This window comes from Styela clava, chromosome 9 (genome assembly GCF_964204865.1).
Source record: "Styela clava chromosome 9, kaStyClav1.hap1.2, whole genome shotgun sequence".
NCBI lineage: Eukaryota > Metazoa > Chordata > Ascidiacea > Stolidobranchia > Styelidae > Styela > Styela clava.
Genome location: NC_135258.1, coordinates 851,702 through 872,859, shown reverse-complemented (window position 1 = coordinate 872,859; position 21,158 = coordinate 851,702). Strand labels below are relative to the sequence as shown.

General features: G+C 35.8%; 2 protein-coding genes across 11 annotated transcripts in view; both read right to left on the bottom strand.

The window, feature by feature from the left end:
• LOC120331502 (protein ABHD12B-like) overlaps positions 1–5,465 on the bottom strand; it is a 117,973-nt gene extending 112,508 nt beyond the window's left edge. For 2 of the 10 annotated variants that reach the window (XM_078116184.1, XM_078116185.1), the window contains exons 1-3: positions 4,392–5,465; positions 2,020–2,132; positions 1,474–1,653 (exon numbers count right to left, since the gene is read on the bottom strand). In XM_078116184.1, the coding sequence (XP_077972310.1) occupies positions 1,474–1,653; positions 2,020–2,132; positions 4,392–4,422 (324 nt within the window). In that variant the 5' untranslated portion in view covers positions 4,423–5,465. Of the gene's footprint in view, positions 1–1,473; positions 1,654–2,019; positions 2,449–3,757; positions 3,988–4,391 lie in introns of those variants that run through there. The other 8 variants (XR_013477832.1, XR_013477831.1, XR_013477838.1 and 5 more) reach the window with 7 other exon arrangements.
• The window catches only part of LOC120331108 (uncharacterized), a 447,434-nt gene that overhangs the window by 300,510 nt on the left and 125,766 nt on the right, over positions 1–21,158 (bottom strand). The window lies entirely within an intron of this gene.

Sequence of the window (21,158 nt, the reverse complement as noted above, 5' to 3'; positions counted from 1 at the left end):
ATTTCATACTAGGTCTGCAGCATTAGAGAGAGCGTTATTTATAAATGCTGGAGGTACATGGCATTTCTAAAAAAAATTGCAAATATATGATGTTTTCTACCCGATTTGAACTAACTGGCACGCAAACCAATGCAAGTCGATATTTGAAAATTACACGTCTTAGCGTAATACGTGAGACAGTATAATATAAATTAGACCAAGCTAGCTCATGAAAGGGATTTCAAAGTGATCTTGCATAATATTTCGGGAAAAAAATCTTCGATAGAAAGTAGGTCACTCTATCTATAAAAACAGCGGTACTCTCATGGTGATCTTGTGGTATTTCCCAAAGAAAAACTGGCCGGAGAAACATGACGTTAACCAATCTCTTAAAAGGGAAGAGTGCGGACTACTTTCAAGCATATTCTTTCGGACGGACAAGCGTGTTATACTAAAGCGATATTGGTGATGGGTCATGGGGATGTCATTTACAAATGATCCCCCTCCCTAGCTATGGCCGGTAGTAACTAATATCTGCATGTATCAATCGGTGTCTGTTAGATGGAAGAAACAAGTTTGCAAGGCTTGTCTGTTCAGGCGGGAGTGCGCTTCGTTACTTACGCTGGTGGTTGATTGCACGAAACTTTTATTCCCGACAAGTGTGCTTATCAGGTGTCCTTTGATGAATTCGCTTGTTTTTAACAAGAGTTTAAACGAAACTCCGTTAACGGAAAGACTTCAATTCACAATATTAACGGAAGGAGCGCTTTTTCGAGTATCTATGCTGAAATGAGTTTAAACCAAAGCTAGGGCACCTAACTAGTTAAAATCAGAAAAAGCACTTTCGCACTTTTTTTTTCGACTGCGAAGCACTTTCGCACTCATAATTTCCTTAGAGTTAACACTGGTTGACAGTAAAGAAAAATCCGCTTAAAATGCGAATATTATACTTACAAGTAGTCCTACATACTTCATAATTGGGCAGACTGCACCTCGCATGGGTCAAATACGCTCTTTACTTATGATGTCATAAAAGACGAAAGAGGAGCTAATCGGTTAATTATTTTGTTTTAATCAATCTGACAATTAGGGTATTATAGCGCTTGTTATGCTGAGGAGTCAAAATAAACTTATATTAAATACCGTACTGTAAGACCGTACTGGTAAATATTGTAAATGATAGATGATGATGAATTTACGAGACATAACTTGATGATGAAGGTTACATGAACCACCTAACGACAGTAAACTGTTCTGCAAGCCATATTCTCAAAAATAACATGTTTTGAACCTGTGAACTCTTGAGGAGCGCCACGTAAGCGTGTTAATTACGCTAGGACGATACACCAACTGGCACCTTATTTTAGTTCTATTACGAGTTCAGGGACTAGCCAAGTGACTTCGTAGTATTTGTACCTGAAATCGTTCAGATGTCCGCCATCTTGGTTCACATACTACGGGAGTACCGAAATGAAACAAAAATATAAATTTCACCTTAGATAGTGGAAAGCAGTCCGCGGCATCGTATGTATTCGTGAACGGAGCTTCAAGTATCAGACAGTCAGGGAGTCGAGTGCCATCTTTCTGGTCGTACATGAGCGATAGCGCCCTCGTGCTGATGTAAGTGCCGGGTGAATGATCCCAAAGCACGATTGTCACATCTTTTTTCTGGAGCTGAGTGATTAAATACATTAAGTGTCAGAAATTTAACAATTACTGATTCGATTTTTTTAACTTGGTAATCAGGGGAATAACATAAAGGGGAATTCCCTATTGACAGGCAACTGTGTTATGAATGTATAAGTTGACCCCCACACGATCAGGGTTATGCGCTTATAAAGCCGAAATTTAGTGTGATTAGAGTGAGGCGCATATAAGCCGACCCTTTAGTTTGGGAACTTTTTTTTGGAGTATAAACTGTGCTTATATACAATTTATATATGGTATACCTCTACTTTGCTGATATTAGCCATATGATTAATAAGCAGTCTTTTTGGCTTTTTTCACCCCTGAGACAAATATGATAAAACATAATCCAACCTGCTTGACCGTCCACTTATACACGCTAATTGCATCCTCCACGACTCTTGTTGGGCTCGGCTGACCGGTAGAGTCCGCAAACCCACTGTAGTCAAAAGCTATGATGTGGAATCCTTGGTGAAAATGGAAGAGATTTTATTTGTGTGAATTAGCAGATTGATACAACAAGAGAGCAACGCTCAAATATATGGACACGTGGACCAGAGCGAAGCAGTCCCTACCTTTGACGTTATCGATACCGTAACCTCAAAATACTTCGAGTTTTCAGTGGCAAGAATTTTCACAGTCAGCCGTCACGCTTGGCGGATTAAAAACCGTGTTCCCATAATTAAAAAGTAATACAGCGCAATTTTGGATGAAATTTTAGATCTCATAAGATTCATAGAAAATTTAGGAATAAATAAAAGTAATAGCCTTCTGGCAAAAAAATCAATCTTTAACCACTGAAAATTTCAAAGCAATTGGTCCAGTATTCGAAGAGAAAAGCGATTTTTAATGATAATGATGAGGAAAATCAACAACATAATATTGAAACGATCGTTATGTCCACTGACGTGTCCAATACCAATAAATAGTGAATGGGATGATCTAGGCCAGAGCTACTCAACTGGCGGACCGCGGTCCGAATCCGGACCTTTCGATAGATTCGGACCGCACCTAATTCTTCATTTTGGATCATTAGCCCCACTTTTGAAGTTTTCTTTTATAAAATGACTTTTATAGTTTTGAATATATATGAAAATAACTATAACACCATAACAAACAATCTTGATTTGCTAATAATCATTAGCCGGCCGAGGAAGTGCGCGTTTAAGGATGCCGAAATATAATTTCTGTAAAGAACGGACCCAAATAATATAAAAAAAATAGTTGAGTAGCCCTGGCCTAGGCCACGATTCGGCAACATTTGGCATCAAAAGAGCCATATGGCATCGTCTACCCCTGACATGGGCAAACTACGCAAGCCAAATCTGGCCCGTTGGGTTATTCAGCCTGATGCTGCCACAATTAAAAACCAAATTTTGATATTCTATCGAAAAATAGGAATTTGTTGAGATTGAGATAAAATGTAGTTTTGGCACGAGGCTTGTTGTTTTTCACTTTTGTAACACTGTATATATTGTTGTATATGTATGTAACATTTACGTCACACTTACATGGCCCATCAGTGTAGATGGGCAAAATTTGGGCCCCAGGTCCAAAAAACTTGCCCACCCCTGGTCTATACCAAACTCAAACCTACTCGAGCCACAACATGTACTCTAATGTCAGATACTATTAGAACTATCGAAAAACCACTTATGATGCAATATTCTAGTTCTAACTAATTTACCAACGCTGTCTCACAATTAGTCAGGGTAGACCAGCGATCAGCAGCATACGACTCTTTGTTTTCGGAGCTCTGGCTTCCGCGAATCAAAGTGGCAACAGCCGTTTTTGTTAGAAGCAGTGGTGATTCAATGAAAGTCGGAGACATAAAGTCTATTACTACTCACTAATTACACATGACAACAGATATAAGTCGTGAGCGGTACAATAGGTCGCATCAAAGTGATTCAATTCTGTCTAAACAAACTTTTTCTTTTTAATTTTAAGTTATTTTTATTTTGTCGTAAACTGAATTATTGCATCATAAGTGGTTTTCCGGTAGTTTTAATAGCCACTGACATTAGAGTAGATGTTGCGGCTCCGAGTACATTTGAGTTTGACAAAAAGGATTCAACCATATTATTCATACCTGATTTCTGCAGCTCCGAATATAAATCTCTTCGATGCTTGAAACCACGATGAAACGAGTTGCCATGGCAATAAATGATGATTTTCTCAGCGTCTTGTAATGACCCTGATTTGACCTCTGGAGTATCGTACTGAGTGACTGGCGGAATATGCCAAAAGCCTAACGCCGCCAAACGTACTTCCACTCGAAGACTTCACATAGCAGTTCCTGCTCTCTTTAAGATTGTAGGCCTGAAGTAAAAGAAGAAAATTTAGAGTTAGGAATTGATCACTATAATGAGGGTATCTGGTTGAAGCAAGGTTTAGTGCATTTACTCATAAGTGAAGGGACATATTACTGATCGGAGTTATTAAGGTCACTTACTCAGAAGTAAAAGAGACTAATATCTGAGCAAAGTTACGGGCACTCACTCAGAAGCAAAGGAGACTCATCTCTGAGCATTTGTACAGGCACTCATAAGTGAAAGAGACTCATCTCTGAGCAAAGTTACGGGTACTCGCTCAAAAGTAAAGGAGACGCTTCTCTGAGCAGAGTTACTCGCACACACTCAGATAAGGAGACTCATCTCTGAGCAAAGTTATGGGCACTCATTCAGAAGCACTCACTCATACAATCGTCTTGTAGAAAGTCTTACTTTGTCTGGTTTGTTCAGCTTCAGTAACCATACAGGTGGGCAGACTCTGTTGAGAAATAATCCTTCAAAGACGATTTTTGGATAAATCTTGAAAATCAGCGGAATTGTGACGTAAACCAAGAATCCATAGATCACAAAATAACATGAGGAACTGAATATTCCACTCATGCATTCGTAAAAAATTGTCGATATTTTTAAATAAAGAGATAATTCATTTGAACGCAAGTATGATGGGGTCCAAGCAATATCCAAGGGAATGAAATATTGTAGAAAATTGGCTGATGCAAATCTTGGAGAAGTCAGCAAAAGAAACCCAATAAGAATTGCACGATACCAAAGGTGGTTTCTGCTATCACTGTATCAGCATCTGTGTGGTACGTTACCACACTTGTTATTAAAATATAGACATTATTTCATAAGAGGAGTCTTCTTTAACCTGTTAACATTATCTGATGATTGAATATGGAACCTAGTAGTGCACTGTTCCCTACCATTGACCATACTGCCATACGAAACTACATGAGACTCTTTCCTCTTCCCCGGGATAAGATAGGATTTACATATTTATCCAGGGGGAGAAGAACGCCAATAAGACGGCTTAACTATATGGCAAACCACGGCCTCTCGTCCAGTTCCGGTACCAGGCCGGGATTAGTTACCGGTACGGTATGTATTTATTTGTTATTCGGAAGCACAGAAGCATGGACTTAAATAAATATGTATCCTATTATTTGACAAACTGTGCGAGTTACGTACCAATAAATGTCAAACGATCATTATAGTCAAGATAACACACATTTATCTCAATTGAAATCAACTTCGCTTTTGAGAAACGGTAAATTGCAGATTAAAAATCTCAGAAAATCGATCTTTTTTTTTTATTTTTTTATTTTTTTTTTTTTATTGGATTTTTATTAAATAAAAACAATATTGCAATAAACAATATCGCTCAGAATCAAAAAAACAATAAATAACAATATCATTTCAGATCACTCTATAAGACATGCATTTTTTGGATTTTCATAAATTATAAAACATTATATAGCAGCAAACAATATTAATAAATTCCTTAAATCATTCCACAGATAATTTTGGATTTTATACATAAAAACATAGAAATAAATAAATAGTAATATTACTCAATAACACAGACATAAGAGTATTTTTTCATAACATAGCAGTTTTAAACAAATTATCTTACAGAATAAACATGAGAGAATTATTTTTTATTTTTTTTCTAAATCTCACACTTTTAAATATATATTAGGCTATATAAAGACTATAAACAAATTAGAACAAAAACACAGTTGTCAGGTTTAAGCTAAGTAATCAATGATTATATAAATAAACGCCATTTTGTATTATGTATCATGATTTTACCATTTTTCATTGCGTGTTTTTTTTTTTTTTTTTTTTTTTTTTTTTTTTTATTGCATTTCATAAAATAAAACAATATTGCAATATAATTGCAATAAACAGTATCAATCAATAAATAATACATCACAGTAATACATAACAATATCATGGCAAATCATTTAGATTTTGATAAATTATTGCAGTAAACAATATTAATAAATAAATTTTCATTTTATCTATAATTAAACAGGAGGGCTATGCTCAAATATATGGACACGTGGGGCCACGTAATTTTGATGACGTCATATCGAAAAAAAGTAATAGCCTTCTGGAGAGAAGTTTTATCTTTTTAAAAACGAAAAACAAAAAGAAGAGGATTGCCTGCATAAAATGCAAAACGATCGATCTCCGTTCCTAACCAGCGTAGTGCGAGAACACGCCCTCCGATGGACGTTTGCGTTAACTGTGGGAGTGCTGATTGCGAATTTGGGAGCGCTGTAATGATATTTAACAATTTTATTTACTCAGGATGGGATTTGCATATTTATCCCAGGAGTGAAGCAAGCTGATACGATGACTTAATAATATAGCGAACCACGGCCTCTCACATTTATGCCGATGCTATATCTGAGGGGTGTGCAACCTTTATTACAGGGGGGTCAGACAACTGGGTGAAGCCGCGGGCCGCACTTAGAAACTATATCTACGAAAGGCTATGGATACGGAAAATCCAACTTACGAGTATTCTTCTCGTAAAAATATTGCGTGGGCCAACGTAAGATTTTCTACACACAAAAGGCCTAACTAAAAACCGAAAACTTAAAAAATGTGTGTAGTGATATTCGTTTAGTTTAATTTGATGCAGTTCTTGGAGAAGGGGTGTCCAATTTAGAATATCGCGACCTTCGAATATCGTTTTTCGTGGCGCAAATATCCTAGCGCCTCCGTTAAAAACAATTCATGTTTATTTCACTTTTTTTTTTATCGTAATCGAAGGCAGCTGCGCCCATTGGCCAGTTTGTTTCCGGCGGGTACGTGCAGTGTCTTGCTAGCTAAATTTAGGCTTATGCTGTGCAGCCCAGCGCTAGCCCACTTGCTGGAGGTAAATGCGTTATTTTGTTTGTTTCGTTGTTTTCCGTAACGTATCACATGTAAAATCAATACTAATTGGTCCTGTTCTGACGTTTACGTGAATGTAACATTGAACAACGTCTTTTTGACGAAGGCGTTATCTACAAAAGAGCATGCTTGGGCGAATAAGAAAATTCTCAATGCTTGAAAACGGCAGGCTATCTTTCTTCTTTTGCTGTAAATAAAAAAAATCTAAATTCGAATTATTTGTATTATCAACCTCAATTCCTTTCTATTTTTCGAACTAAACCCGATATTTGGATAGAGAATACGCGCATGAACTCTCGGTAGCAATATGGTCAATGAAGACAGCCGGGATGGCTTCAAATGTAGGCCTATGTAGTAAAATCGGAAAATGTAAAGTCACAAAATCACAGCTAAGGGGTCGTTGTTTTTGGAGGCGTTCCGCTTTGAAGTCACAAAAATATGGTAACCCTAGCTAAATTCAGTGAATAGACAATAGACGATGATACAATGAAAAAGTGTTTTTTAATTTCATGTGTGTTTGCTCATTTTCGTACATTACGTTCTGCCGCCTGCTCTCACTTCCTCCGACCGCCGTCCTCCCACTCTCCGCAGTCTTCGTTTAGTCTAGTCCAGGGGTGGGCAACCCCCATTGAGGTGTATATACACCTCAATGGCAACCTCTGGCAAGCGTGCCATACTTGACACGCAAGCTCATTTATTCGGCACGCGAGCGAGGCCTTGAAAACGAGATCATTTTCCTTCAGATAAAAAGTTTCAAGTCTCTGAGTTATCTGATGAAACTCGGTGTTCGTTTATTCATTATGGTTATTAACACTCCGTTATTTATTTAAACTCTTTTTGTCCTTTCATGACGACTGGCTACAAAGAAATATATTATGACAGAACAGATGAGTCAGTTTTGGAGAAGAGCGCTGCATTGATTTTGCTACATTCTTACATAATATAGTTCGTCTGTACCACGTTTTTCTCTATTTCTGCTTGATTTATTAAGTTGTGAAGCTCATGTTGGTTAGAGTTACATGCTAACTTACTGTTATAAATTGATTTCGAAAGAAATATAAGCGATTAGGAAAGGGAATGCAAAAGAAGAGTGCAAAAAACGAACTATTGCGTGACTGCTATACAATAATATGTCAGAGTTTTTTTCGGATCTTAGAACGAAATAGGTTATTTACAGGTAGTGTGCGTCCCCTACTTATGAAATTTTGTACCTACGAAGGTGCTTCCGGAACGAATTAATTTCGTAGGTAAAGTTTCTACTGTAGTTGCAAGCACAAAAAATTATTTCCTTTTTGTTATTGATCTTACGACACTGTTAGGGGTCCTTGCAGAAATGGCGCGTTAAAGCTCATAAATTAACAACTGCTATTCAAAATTATTTTCACACCGGCTAAACGATTTGAGTGGAGAACACGTTTTTTATAACGTGTATTTTTCAACAGGATTTTGCTAGCTAGTTTTGCTAATATGACAGATGCACGCAGGCGCTACTATAGGCTTTGCGACGCAATGAGATTGGAATTGCTCTCATACACCAGATTAACAAAACTAAAAACTCTTTTCGCGGGCACACCATTCAAAATTGGCACTCCGCGGACCGCACAATTCTTATTTGAGGGCCGCAGTTTGCACACCCCTGCTATATCTGATTGATTTCTTATATAGTATATAATACAGTACGGGCCAGGAGCCTCGGTGACCTCGCCGGTCTTGCATACTGACCCTCAAAATAATGATCAACCAATTATTGTTAAATTAAAATATATTTTCTGTTGCTCCAAATGTATCATGATGTTGACATTGTTTGTAATTATAAATATAAATCTCTCTCGTCCGGTTATCATTCCATGTCGGGGTATGGAAATATTTAGGCAGTTATTTTTTTCCCCGATGCATGGACTTGATGGCGGAAGAAGCTGTAAGCGATTACCTGAACTACCCTACGGTGGCAAAAAGTTCAGCATAGGGTGGTTCACGTAACCGATGGTGGTTTGAAGCAGTGGTCGGCAACTATCTGGCCGCGACCCATCGCTGGTCCGCAGAGAGGTGACACAAAAACGGACAAGGCTAATTTAAAACCTCTACAATCTAACCACAAACCCTACGACTAAAAACAGCACCCGACAAACACGATGTATTTCAGCAGCATTTCTGACTTCACAAACAATTGGCATGTCAGTAGGTCGCAATAATGCTGGGTCAATTGTTTCCACTGCGCTCGTATAAGAGTGTCTCTCAGCAGTCCGTATAAGATATCTCCAACAAAATAATTTTTGCTAAGAACGTGACTACTCCATTACTAGCTCGTAGCTAACCGGTCATGCCTAGTCAGTGCTAATTCTATACTTCAGAATCCGGATAATTATTAAGTTAGCACATCGGGTAAAAAAATTAGTTATGGCAAAACAAACATCAATCAATACAGAGTCAGAAGGGGTACAGACATTGTTTCCTTTCCCAAAATCTTATTAATGTGAGGCCTGGTTTTCAATATTGATAACTACAAAAACGAAATAACGAAGTAGTCCGGATGTAGAAAACACGTTACGTGTGTCAATTTCGGCCATATCTCCGTCGTATTTAGTATATTGTCAACATAAATTTCCTAATGCGTATAATTTATTGCATAGGCTTAGTCCGTCTGTGTAAAGGTGGTCCACCAAAGTTTTGGTCAGGCTTTACCGGTGCGTCACTCGGAAAAAGTTGCCGACCACTGGGTTAAGGTTTCCTCCATTATCGCTTGACCTAGTGTTTTCGGTGTCCGGAATTTATCGCTTAACGTAGAATAATACGATTTTTTTTTTAATTTATTGTATTTTCTCGAAATAATACAAGTTGCGACTTATATGGCGCTTGTTGACGCTGGTGGCATTTCACCAGACTCGCTCAATAGACAGTATTTTCATATTTATCCCAGGAGAGATGGAAACCGATGAGATGTCTCAACAATTCTCGTCCTTATCAGACAAAACGGTGAGAGATTATTTGGCATGTTATTTGTTTCATATGCACATACTTGATGATAGAGGAAACCGTAACCGACTAGGGGCGCATGAACCACCCTGCGGCTTCGAGAGGCCAGCAATTCTCTCGCAGATAATTAACCCGCATGTTATGCGAACCAGCATTGGGTAATCAGAGGATATTTAGTGATTGTCATATTATCGACTAGAGCAGGGGAGTGCAAACTGCGGCCCGCGGGCGAAATGCTGTCCTCAAGGAAAAATTGTGCGTTTCAATTTTGGAATTGTGGCTTTCCGCGAAACAAGGTTTTAAAATGTAGTTTAATTTGATACATGCGAGCAATTCCAATCCCTTTTGCGTCGCAAAGCCTAATATACCCGAGTCCAACTTATTATCTATACTTATGACGTTATAATGCCCTACAAGCTAGCTTCTGTTCAGCAAACATTGCGATTCACAAAGCTATCACTTGCCGAGCAGCGAGCGATTCAAGTAAACTGAAGAACGGATGCCAATAAATTAGTAAGAACGGGCAATTAACCTAACCTAACTTAACCTAAGAAAGCAGTTTGAAAAATTTTACCATTGAAAGATACAGAAGCTAAATGAGTTTTAGTTTCAGCATATCAGTCAATGTCCAAATCTAGTCCAGGATAAGATAGATTTGACAGCAAAGTATTTGAAAATGATAGTTATCATTTTAACTGAGAACACCTCAACACAGGTAAAAGCTCCGATGGTCCTCAAACCTTCGAACCTGCGACCTTCGGTGGTCCTGGTGAATGAGTTAGATACAGAAGCTAAATGAGTTTTAGTTTCAGCATATCAGTCAATGTCCAAATCTAGTCTAGAATAAGATAGATTTGACAGCAAAGTATTTGAAAATGATAGTTATCATTTTAACTGAAAACACCTCAACCAAGATAACTTTTTACGTTTTTAGAACTCAAAAATGGCACCTTTTGGCTCCACATATTTGTGCGAACAATTTTGTTCTAAAATGGGCATCATGAAAGGGTTCTGTCGATCGGTTTGAAAGACAAACACTTGGAAAATGGACTTCAAATTGCTAGCACTTCCATTAAGGCCAATTTGATAGTCGTGAAAAGTCAGCTGCAAATTTCTCACTGAAATCGTTCAAAGTCGGGGTGGTGTGACATTAAGTGTGAATAGCAATTTTCTTTCGAAATTTATTCGTTTTAAATCATCACTTATATAAGAGCTAAAACTACTAATATAGCCATAAGTTGAATGATAAAAAAATAAAAAAAGTTTTCCTGCATGGGTGCGGCGTGCGCTTTCACCCAGTTATTTGTATGTGGCCCTCCTGTATTAAAGGTTGCACGCCTCTGCTGTAACAGACCAACAGTGACTTGAACCACCCTATGGATAAGATATCTATTCTCAGGGGGGGACTGTGGTGGAAGCCGACGAGACGACTTAATCATACTGCCTTTAGTCTATTTACCAGTCTATGTTGGGATTAGTTGTCAGGTATTTGTCGAGCTGCATGGACTCTATGGTGGAGGAAGCCGTAACTGACCAGCGGTTACGTGAAACACCCTACGGTGGCGAGAAGCCCAGCAATCCTTTCACGCATAATTTTATCATTGGGGAGCAGAATTGCACTCAAAAAAATGCAAGCGCGTATGAACATTAGAAGGCTATGCATGTATATTGTACTAATATAGTAACTTGACAGAGCAAAGCCGTAGTTGGTTTGGTAATTGCAGGTTTTCGTATAATTGAGCTCCGTTGCGAATCGGGGAGAAAGTGAACCTATTAAAAAATAAATTTTGTATAAACATGTAAGAAAGCTGTGTATTTTGAGCACAGAGTTGAGTGCTGGATAATTCCCAAAATTATATCGGGTTGAAGTCATAACGGAACAAACAAAGACAAAGAATTCTTGTAAAAACGAAAGAGCAGGGCCGGTGGGAACTGCGGGGCCTAATTAGAAATCTGATGGCAGACCCCCTACTCTTCATATTGATATTTATGGGTCTTTATATAAAAAAAAATAAACATTTAATACTTGGTATAAAACAAATTTAAGGTAATAGGATGTTTTTATTGTTTTACTTTTAACATCAAGAAATACAAAATAAGCGATTTCATTATACTCTTTCAGAAAAATACTTTTCTAGCCATTTTATTAGCAAATTCATTTAAAATCGACAGCTTGAGCAATTTTGCTTTCTATAAGAAGCATTGACAAACTGTTGAGTCTTTTAATTGCTAATGGCGACATAACGATAATTTCATAAATTTACCATGCATAACAAATCAATATTATGAGAAAGATTATTTCACTTTATATTTTACGTTTTCAGCAGTATTTTGTATCTCATAATACAGATAAATAATACAGAAAAAGACTAGCGCAGGGTGCGGGGCCCGATTCGATAGAAGATTTATTGAGAAATATAATTCATACTTTTCCCGCTTTTTGGCAGATATTTGAAAGTATCAACTTTTTATTAAGATGATTTTCTGTTGAGCAAAATATTCAAATCCATGACCGATACCAGCATTTAAAATGCCTTGCCATATTAATTTAGCTCTTTTCAAAATAACTCATGGTTAAAAATAAAAGCATTAGCCAGCGTAATATTCTAAAATTCCACGGCCATCTGTTGACATAAAAAGTGTGGTGAAATGTCCGATAATTAATTTTTGATTCGTATTTTCATACTTACGAAAATATAAAAGCATTAAAAGTCTAACACGGCAATCCGTGGGCAAAAAATGTCTGGTCAAGTAGCCAGGTTGTAGATAACAGTTATTCCATTGTTTATTGTATGCAACTAGTTAATTATTCGGAATCTCTGACTGAAATATTTGAAGAAATAAATGAAAATCCAAAGAAATTTTCATAAGACATAATGCGATAAACGGACTATACTTGCTAACATTATAGACAGGATTGAAAAAAATAATTAAAAACAAATTGCTCGAAAATTTTGAAACAAAACGAAAAGTGATTATCTCAGACACACAAATTGAAGAAATGTGGAACTAATATAATTATAAATCAAATTATCCAATGAATTATCCTCGGATACGGCATCTGTGACTAGTGAAGAAATTTAACCCCAGTATCAGCAATCAATGCTTTGAATCTTTCCAACTGATCAGTGTTGAAGCGGCATCTCCACATGTCCAATGTTCCAACCTGGCATTTACGAACAATTTCACTGATTGTAGATAATCCTTCATCTCCGAGTTTGCTGACTATGTTCCAATTCAGATTCAAGCTGTCGATCTGAAATGATACATTTTGTTATCATATAATATTTATGAATTGACATATAGGTCATGGTTGCGATGCTTATAGGTCGGTTTGCTACTTTAGTATTTCCCCTGAATACTTCAGGTACTTTGACAGGCAGATTAGAAAACCTATCAAAAAATTTGTCCATCTGACATTGTGGAGCAGAAAGTGGAACAATAATACTAACTCTATATCTAACTCTAATTTTTTCCAATTTCATTAGAGAATCAATGCAGAGAGACAGAAAAGATAAACGCAAAGATAAATAAGCTTATCTTCCATGCAGGGATGGCCAATACCGAATAGTTCACTATTTCGAATACATTCGAAATTATTATTTTCGAATATGAAATTTCGAATACTTCGAAAATAAAATCCAGTAATAGAATCTAAGTGTATGAAGGAATTTTCATACAATAAACAACGGAATAACTTCTATCTACAACCTGGCTATATTACCAGGCATTTCATGTTTGCAGATTATTGCGAAATATATTTTATATAACATGAGTTGTGTTAATTAACAGAATTAAAATAATACGACAAGGCATTTTAAATAGTGGTATCGGTGATGGATTTGAACGCTTGCGCAACACAAAATCATCCTAGTAAAACGCCCATACTTTTAAATACGAACCATTATCCAAATTATTTGTCAAAAAGCGGGATAAAGTATGAGTTCTTTTTCAGACTTGTGACAATTTTTTCGTGAGTACAAAAATACGAATCAAAAAGTCATTATATTCGGGAACTTTACCACACATTTTAAGTCCGCAGATCGCCGTTGTATGTTTGTGTAATAATACTTTTATTATTTTATAAATACGAAAATAGGGTTCAAAAACTATTTATAATCGGGTAGTTTACCACACATTCAATGTCCACAGATTACCGTTGTATTTTGTAAATACGAAAATAGGAATCAAAAATTAATATCAATCGCGAGTTTGCCTCACAATTTATGTCCACAAAATGCCGTGATATTGTGCCCGAATATATTTAGTTTTTGATTCTTATTTTCGTACTCACGAAAAAATTGTCACAAGTCGGAAAAATAATTTATACTTTATTACACATTCAAGTCCACAAATCGCCGTTGTATTTTTGAGTTATAATAGTTGTAATATTTTGTAAATACGAATCCGAAATTAATTATAATTGGGCAGTTTACCACACATTTCATGCCCACAAATCCCCGTGGTATTTGGTATTAATACTTTCATTATCGATACTTTTGACCATCATTATCAAAATTATTTGCCAGAAAGCGGGTGAAAGTATTTTTCTAATAAATCAACTTGTTTCCCAACTTGTGAAATTTATTGGATATCGTAACAATTACGGCTATAAATACTGTATTTCCCGGCTAATAAGTCTACATGGCAAATAGGACGATGTATATTTTTAGCACTCAAAAAAAGGGGGTTTTCCATATAGGCCTCCAAGAAGACGTGTAGAAAAATTGTTCCCTGTTGTTCAGTTTCAATCATTTTGGACAACCTATCAACCCGAATGTTGAAATAATTTTGGAATGTGATAAGTACCACACGGTACGTCCACGGGTTATTTCACAGCTGTGTTTTATGTCCCTGTCGTTTTCTGCTGAATCGGCAAAACCAAAGGGTCATAAATCACTTACTTTATCTCGGTGGCGTTGGCCGTGTTTTCTCTTTTAAGTAACGATAACCGGCCTACGATTAAATATCATGATTGGCAGACTCATAAGAACCAAATATAAGGTTAACACAAATTACGCTTGAGAAGACTAATGCGAAAAATAAGCAGGCAACATAGAAATAAAATAAACATGCTTTCTCAATAAGGCGCCCCTCCCCCCAAAAAATCAAGCCAAAATTGGGTCTAGAAAAGCGACTTATTAGCGGGAAATACGGTGATCGTCGATTTTGCGACTAATGGAAATGATTTTGTGAATTAAAAGACGTATGTCGGCAATGTCCACCAACGCAAACGTGCAAATGTGTCGCAACACTATGCGACGTACATTCGCGCTGAATATAAACAATCAAAATGCCGACTCTATTTCATCGTCTCATTACAATACGTGAGAAAGCGTAAAAAGTCGTTTGAAGATTCCGGTAAAACGAAACACCGTGTTTACGGCGAAAAGTGACTACTATTCGTAATTATTCGGAAATGAGCCGAAAAGGTATTCGAATACTTTGATATTCGAATAATTTCGAATATTCGATTCGTTTTGGACAACCCTGCCCCATGTCAGATTAGAAGACTTGGCCAAAAAGCGCTCATCTGACATTGTGGAATAGCTATCCAACTTCACCAGAATCAACAGGGCGGAGTGTTATCAGAGAATAGAAAAATGGCAAAAATATAGACCGCAAGTAAAATATAAATTTTTTCACATGGCCTCAAGTAATTTGTGAAACTGCAAAAAATATAATTGTATTATTTTCTCTTGCCTTCCAGGCTAAAAGTTGTTTATTTAATGAAACCTTCATATACTCATTATAACTCCGGAGAATATAGAGCAATTACTTATAAGTATAAGTTTATTTCGACTCCATTATCAGCATAAAAATAAAATGATTGGTAAACCCAAATAAATAAAAACTGAAAATGAAATCAGGAGAGCAGACAAAACCTTAGATAAGGTTTAAAGCTTACGGTATATAAGATGGAAGGTTTTGCCAAGAAGAAGTGGTACGTGCTCACTCACCTAAAACAATTGAAATATTCCACACGCTCACACAAGTAATTACTCAGTTCAATGATTTGATAATTGTGCCAAGCGCTACAAACCAGGGTTGAAGCTGTAATGTCTAGTTGGAGCTGGAGCCAAGCCTAACATTTTAGTTGGAGGCGAAGCTTCCAGGAAATTTAGTGACTCAACCTCTCGACCAATTAATTATTTTTCACATACCTAAATTTCTTAAAAACTTTATACCAATGATAAAATCCATTATTTTTCAGTTTTATTTTATTTTTTCAACAGTTAATTTCTGATATTATGTCACAATTTCAGAATTGAATTTGTATAATTAAAATTTCCATTCAATATTCACTTAATTTAGAAAATTATTTCAATAAGCGTTGGTCATTACTGTATAGATATAGATATTTCCGAAAAATTGTTCCTATACTTTAGTATTGCAAAATTTGTGATGCATAATTGGGGATTGTTTTGGAGATATGGCGCTTACAAACTGGTTTAGAGAAAATCTACGATAGACTGGGATTAAATCAGCTAACAATCTGTTAGCGGTATGGATGGCTCTAAACAGGTCGTTAGCTAATTTATGCCCAGTCTATCGTAGATTTTCTGGGAATAATTTTTAATGCATTAAATTGGAGCGCGTAGGAAGTTATAATGACATTTAGGATATTCAAAAAACAACTTATTGATGAAAAAATTGTTACGTCATTGTTGACCTTTTAGTGATTGGTCACTGTTCCTGGAATAAACAAGAAAATCGAAGCTCGGGAAAAATATCCATTACATCACAGATTAAAATTTTCAGATTCCATTCCTATGCCCTCCACCTCATAGTTTGTTAAATAGTGGGGGCAATGCTGAACCTGAAATATTTCAGTTTGTCAAACTCATCAATGGCTGCTTGTACAGAGTTTTGTTACGAGTGTAAAGCATGTGATAATGTCGTATAATACAGCAATCTCCAAAACATTTGGGTGTCGCTGCTCGATAACCAGTTTGATTCGTCGCAACTTCTCTTCCCTAGTAAGTGAATTATTTTTTTTGTCATAATTTATGATTGTGATATTTTTTACTGGTTGAAAAAATAAACTTGACTTTACATTTCCAAATTATGGCAAATATAGGTTCAGGTATGTGAACTGGTTTTACCTTTGCATTACTAGTGTTTTCCTTGAATGCTCTTATTCCTTCATCTGTCAGATTGCAATGCCGAGCCTGCAATACCTTCACCTGACATTTTGAAACAACTGATCCAACTTCACCAAAGCCAGAAGTGCCAAGATCCTTGTTGTAACTGATATCTAGTATTTCCAACTGAAATAAAGACGATCAGTGAACTAATGTAGATGAACTCGGTCACAAAATGTGATCGTGACAGTGGATAAAAGTATGAGAAATGGAGAAAGCAAACTTTAAAAACTGATTGATCAAAATGGACAAATTTTTTATTAAAATTCAACAGATGGCTGATTCAAAATCTGAGAGCTGATTGAAAAAAAAATCAAGTTAATTAAGACATACATACTGCAAGACATATATACTGCAGGAAAAGTTTCTTAATAATCAAGATTTTTCAATTAGCAGAGACCAATTTTATTAAGTTCTATTGCAATGATATTCACCTACAAAAGAGAAAAGAGGATATTTGCCTTTTTTAAGAGGCGTTTTGTTTATGCTGACTTATATATACAGTTGTTATTGCAGTGGGCAATGGAAATAGATTGCTTTAACTACAGAAACCTCCGCATCATTCAGATATAAAAGCAGTGCTGTCATTGCATGGATAAAACATAGAATAGTTGTTCCCAACCTTTCAACCCTGTGGACTGGCAACACAAAATAATTTGGCTCATGGACCGGCAATCAAATTTTCGAAATGAATGAAAAAGCTGACTTGTTTTGATCAAAATATTTTTAGTAGTTTTAAAACTATTTTTTAATTAGTGTTACAAGTTAAATAATAATCGTGTATTTAAATGGTTCTGCTGACTTGGTATCTCGCGTAAGTTACTTTGACAACCCCCTCAACCCCTCAAATAATATTGAAAATCCCATCTATGCCTAAAGCAGACAAAAACTTGCTAGTAAATAATGTTAATAATCTTTCAAGATGTATTTGTGGTAGAGTACTTTGAATTATGAGAGATCTGTTATGAATATCACTTAGATATACAAGCATGGTAAGATAAGTTTATTTCAACTCCATAATCAGCATAAAAGGCGATTAAATGATTGATAAAAACAAATAACAAAAACTGATTATAAAATCAGGAGAGCAAATAAAAGCTTAGATAAGGTTTATAAAGTACAGAATTTAAGATAGAAGAAGGTATTGCCAAAAAGAACTGGTATGTGTTCACTCATCTTAATTTATTGAATATATCCACACACACGCACACAACCGTAAGGCTGTGATGAAGTTAGAAAAAAAAGCTTTAGATGAATTTTATAGTAAACAAACAAAAAACTAAATAAATAAAAAAGAAATTAGGATAAAAAAAAAAGAATTTTAAATAAAAATATGAATTTTTTGCCATTGTCCAACCAAAGTTGGTGCATGAAGAGATGGGCTTTATTCACCCATGAAGAGCCTAAATATTGCCAAGTTGTAGTCCAGATTACACCAATTATTAAAAGCTAAAGGTAACAGTTTAAGTAAAATATAATTATGTTAGGGTATTGATACTGAGGTAGGTATTGGAATATATTGGTTATTAAGGGAGTGAGCAAGGATAAAAAAATTCAGGACGTTTTCATTAGAATCCTTTGAGATTAACATGGAAGATTTATCACGGAAGATGATTGTTCTTTGCGTGAATCTAGAAGTTTCTGATAAAATAGAATTCGACGCTTTTTTCGCAATTGGTATCTGGTTTTTGGTAATCCTACTCACAAATATTAAAAAGTCAAACCACGTTTTCTTTTATTGAATTGTTGAATTTATCTAGGGCTCATCACAAGAATACCCTAAGAAAATGGTTTTTAAAGGAGCTGTGCCTCCTTTTTAGAATTTGTCAAGTCTTGCGCCCTACCTCAAAAATACCTAGCTAAAAATAAGCTACAAATAATAGTCGGGCGAAAGTATGTTTACTTCGAAAAATACTTTGAAAATATTGGATTGGATATAAATATTTTTATTTTTAATTATCTTAACGCCCCCTCAAAAATTGTCTAGGCCCCCCCCCCCTGTGGGGCGCGCCCTACCGTTTAACATCCACTGCACTTAGGTTGCTAAATTTAACAAGCAATGTTGGAAATGTTAATGTTCTATGCATGAGCATGCATGTACGTTAACCTGTTTGTTACCTTCGCATTACGAGTGCTTTCCTTGAATGCTTTCATTCCTTCTGCTGTCAGATTACAATTCCGAGCCATCAATGACTTCACCTGACATTTTGTAACAACTAATCCAACTTCACTAAAGCCAGAAGTGCCAAGATCCTTGTTGTCACTGACATTCAGTACATCCAACTAAAATAAATTTAAATTGGTCCTTCAATTCATAAATAAATTGTATATTCATTTTGAAAATTTATCATTCATTTATTATCATTTTATCATTTTGCCTAAACGGTGCCAGATGTTATGCGAAGTATCTGATGTTCTCTCAATCTAGGATTTTTTAGCCTTCTGTTTACTAGAATATCAAATAAAACATTCTAAAAAACTGGAAAATCTAAACTTAAAATATATTCGATATATTATTTGAAAATGTAAAAAAACAATGGTTCGGGGTTGACCTTCTCTGGATATCAATTCACTAAATTCACATACACTCTGTACAATAAAGTGAGATCCAAGGTTTATCAACAAAAATAATAAGTGATGTACGAAAACAATCGACGACTAGCAAAATGCAATTTGCACGCGTTATTGGCGACTTTTTCAGTTTTTCAAAAATTTGAAAAGGGTGGTTTATTTTTTTTTATTTACTTGGCAATTTTGCATGACAAGGGCAAGAACTTTATTATTTGTTGTTAAAACGGAACAAAGAGCATTGAAGCCTTTGTCATTCATTGGGTTTTCACTGATATCACCCCTGGATAACTGAAACATAGATAAATGATTGAATTTCAAATATCAATGAGATTACATATCTAAATCCTATCCAGAAGTTTTGGAACAGATACCGGCTTCTGGCTCATCAAGAAAAGTGGTTTCTTGCTTAAAAGTGGTTATTTGTATTATATTAATTATAATATAATACTAAATATATTTCCTAATAATTCGGACTTGCAACAATTTATTGGGTATCATAACAATTACGGATTTTCATAATTAATGAAAACGAATGTGTCAATTAGAAGAGGCCTTGCAAGGGAATAGAGGCAATACCAAACTCGCAATTGTGCAAAGGTGTCACAAAAATATGAGGCGCTAGCTTGCACAGAAGATAAACAAAGTTCCGATTCTATTTCATGGTCATTACAATACGTGACAAAGCGCGGAAAATCGTTTGAAGATTTTTCCCAAAAACAAAACTAATATGCCCATGACCGACATAGATTGCTGACCGACTAGACACCATGGTTCGCCAAATGGCTCCCAAAAGCATCAAGTTTGGTTTTTGTTAATTGGCAATTCCGCATGATGAGCTCATCAACTCCAACACTACTTGAAAGTGAACCAAGGGCACTGAAAGCTTCTACATTTATAAAATTATGATTGACATCCAACTTTGAAATCTAATATTGGGGATTTACAAAAAAAAATTGAGGGCGGTGAACAACTTTGCAGACAACCACTTGGTAGTGAACTCAGAACTTGAAACCATCTAGTTTGAGAAAATTGTTACAACCTATATTGGTTGGCTTTGAATTTAGACAAGTACTAACTTGCAATATCACCAAGTCGTCAGATATCTATGCATTTTATCCTTTTTCAAACTATCGACAAAATAAGCAAAAGAATTAAATAGACTGATCTATATTAAACCTCAGATATGTTTATGTTTGTTTAGTGTAAATGTTTCAAATTTGTAAAAAACAATGACATTAGTATATTTCCTAGAGTATATTTCTATGATCTACATCATCTTTTGAGCTCGCCGCTCCTTATTATATTAAAACTTTTCGCGGCCCTTGTCCACCTTAATAATGCTAAACAGTTTGAAATATGCATTTTTGATGTTTTATTGGCACAGCTAATTCTCAACTTTTATTAGTCCCACTCAATTACAAAAAAAGCACATAATTATTCAGGTTAACGTTACTTAATTATTCAGTGTAATGGGGGCGAATGCTTTTTGCTGCATGGCAAGTCCAGCCTTGGCTCAATGTATGTTTATGCAGGCTTAAATGATGAATTGCGATGTCTGGCCACTGACGACATATATATATGTAAAATTGGTCTAAAATTGATC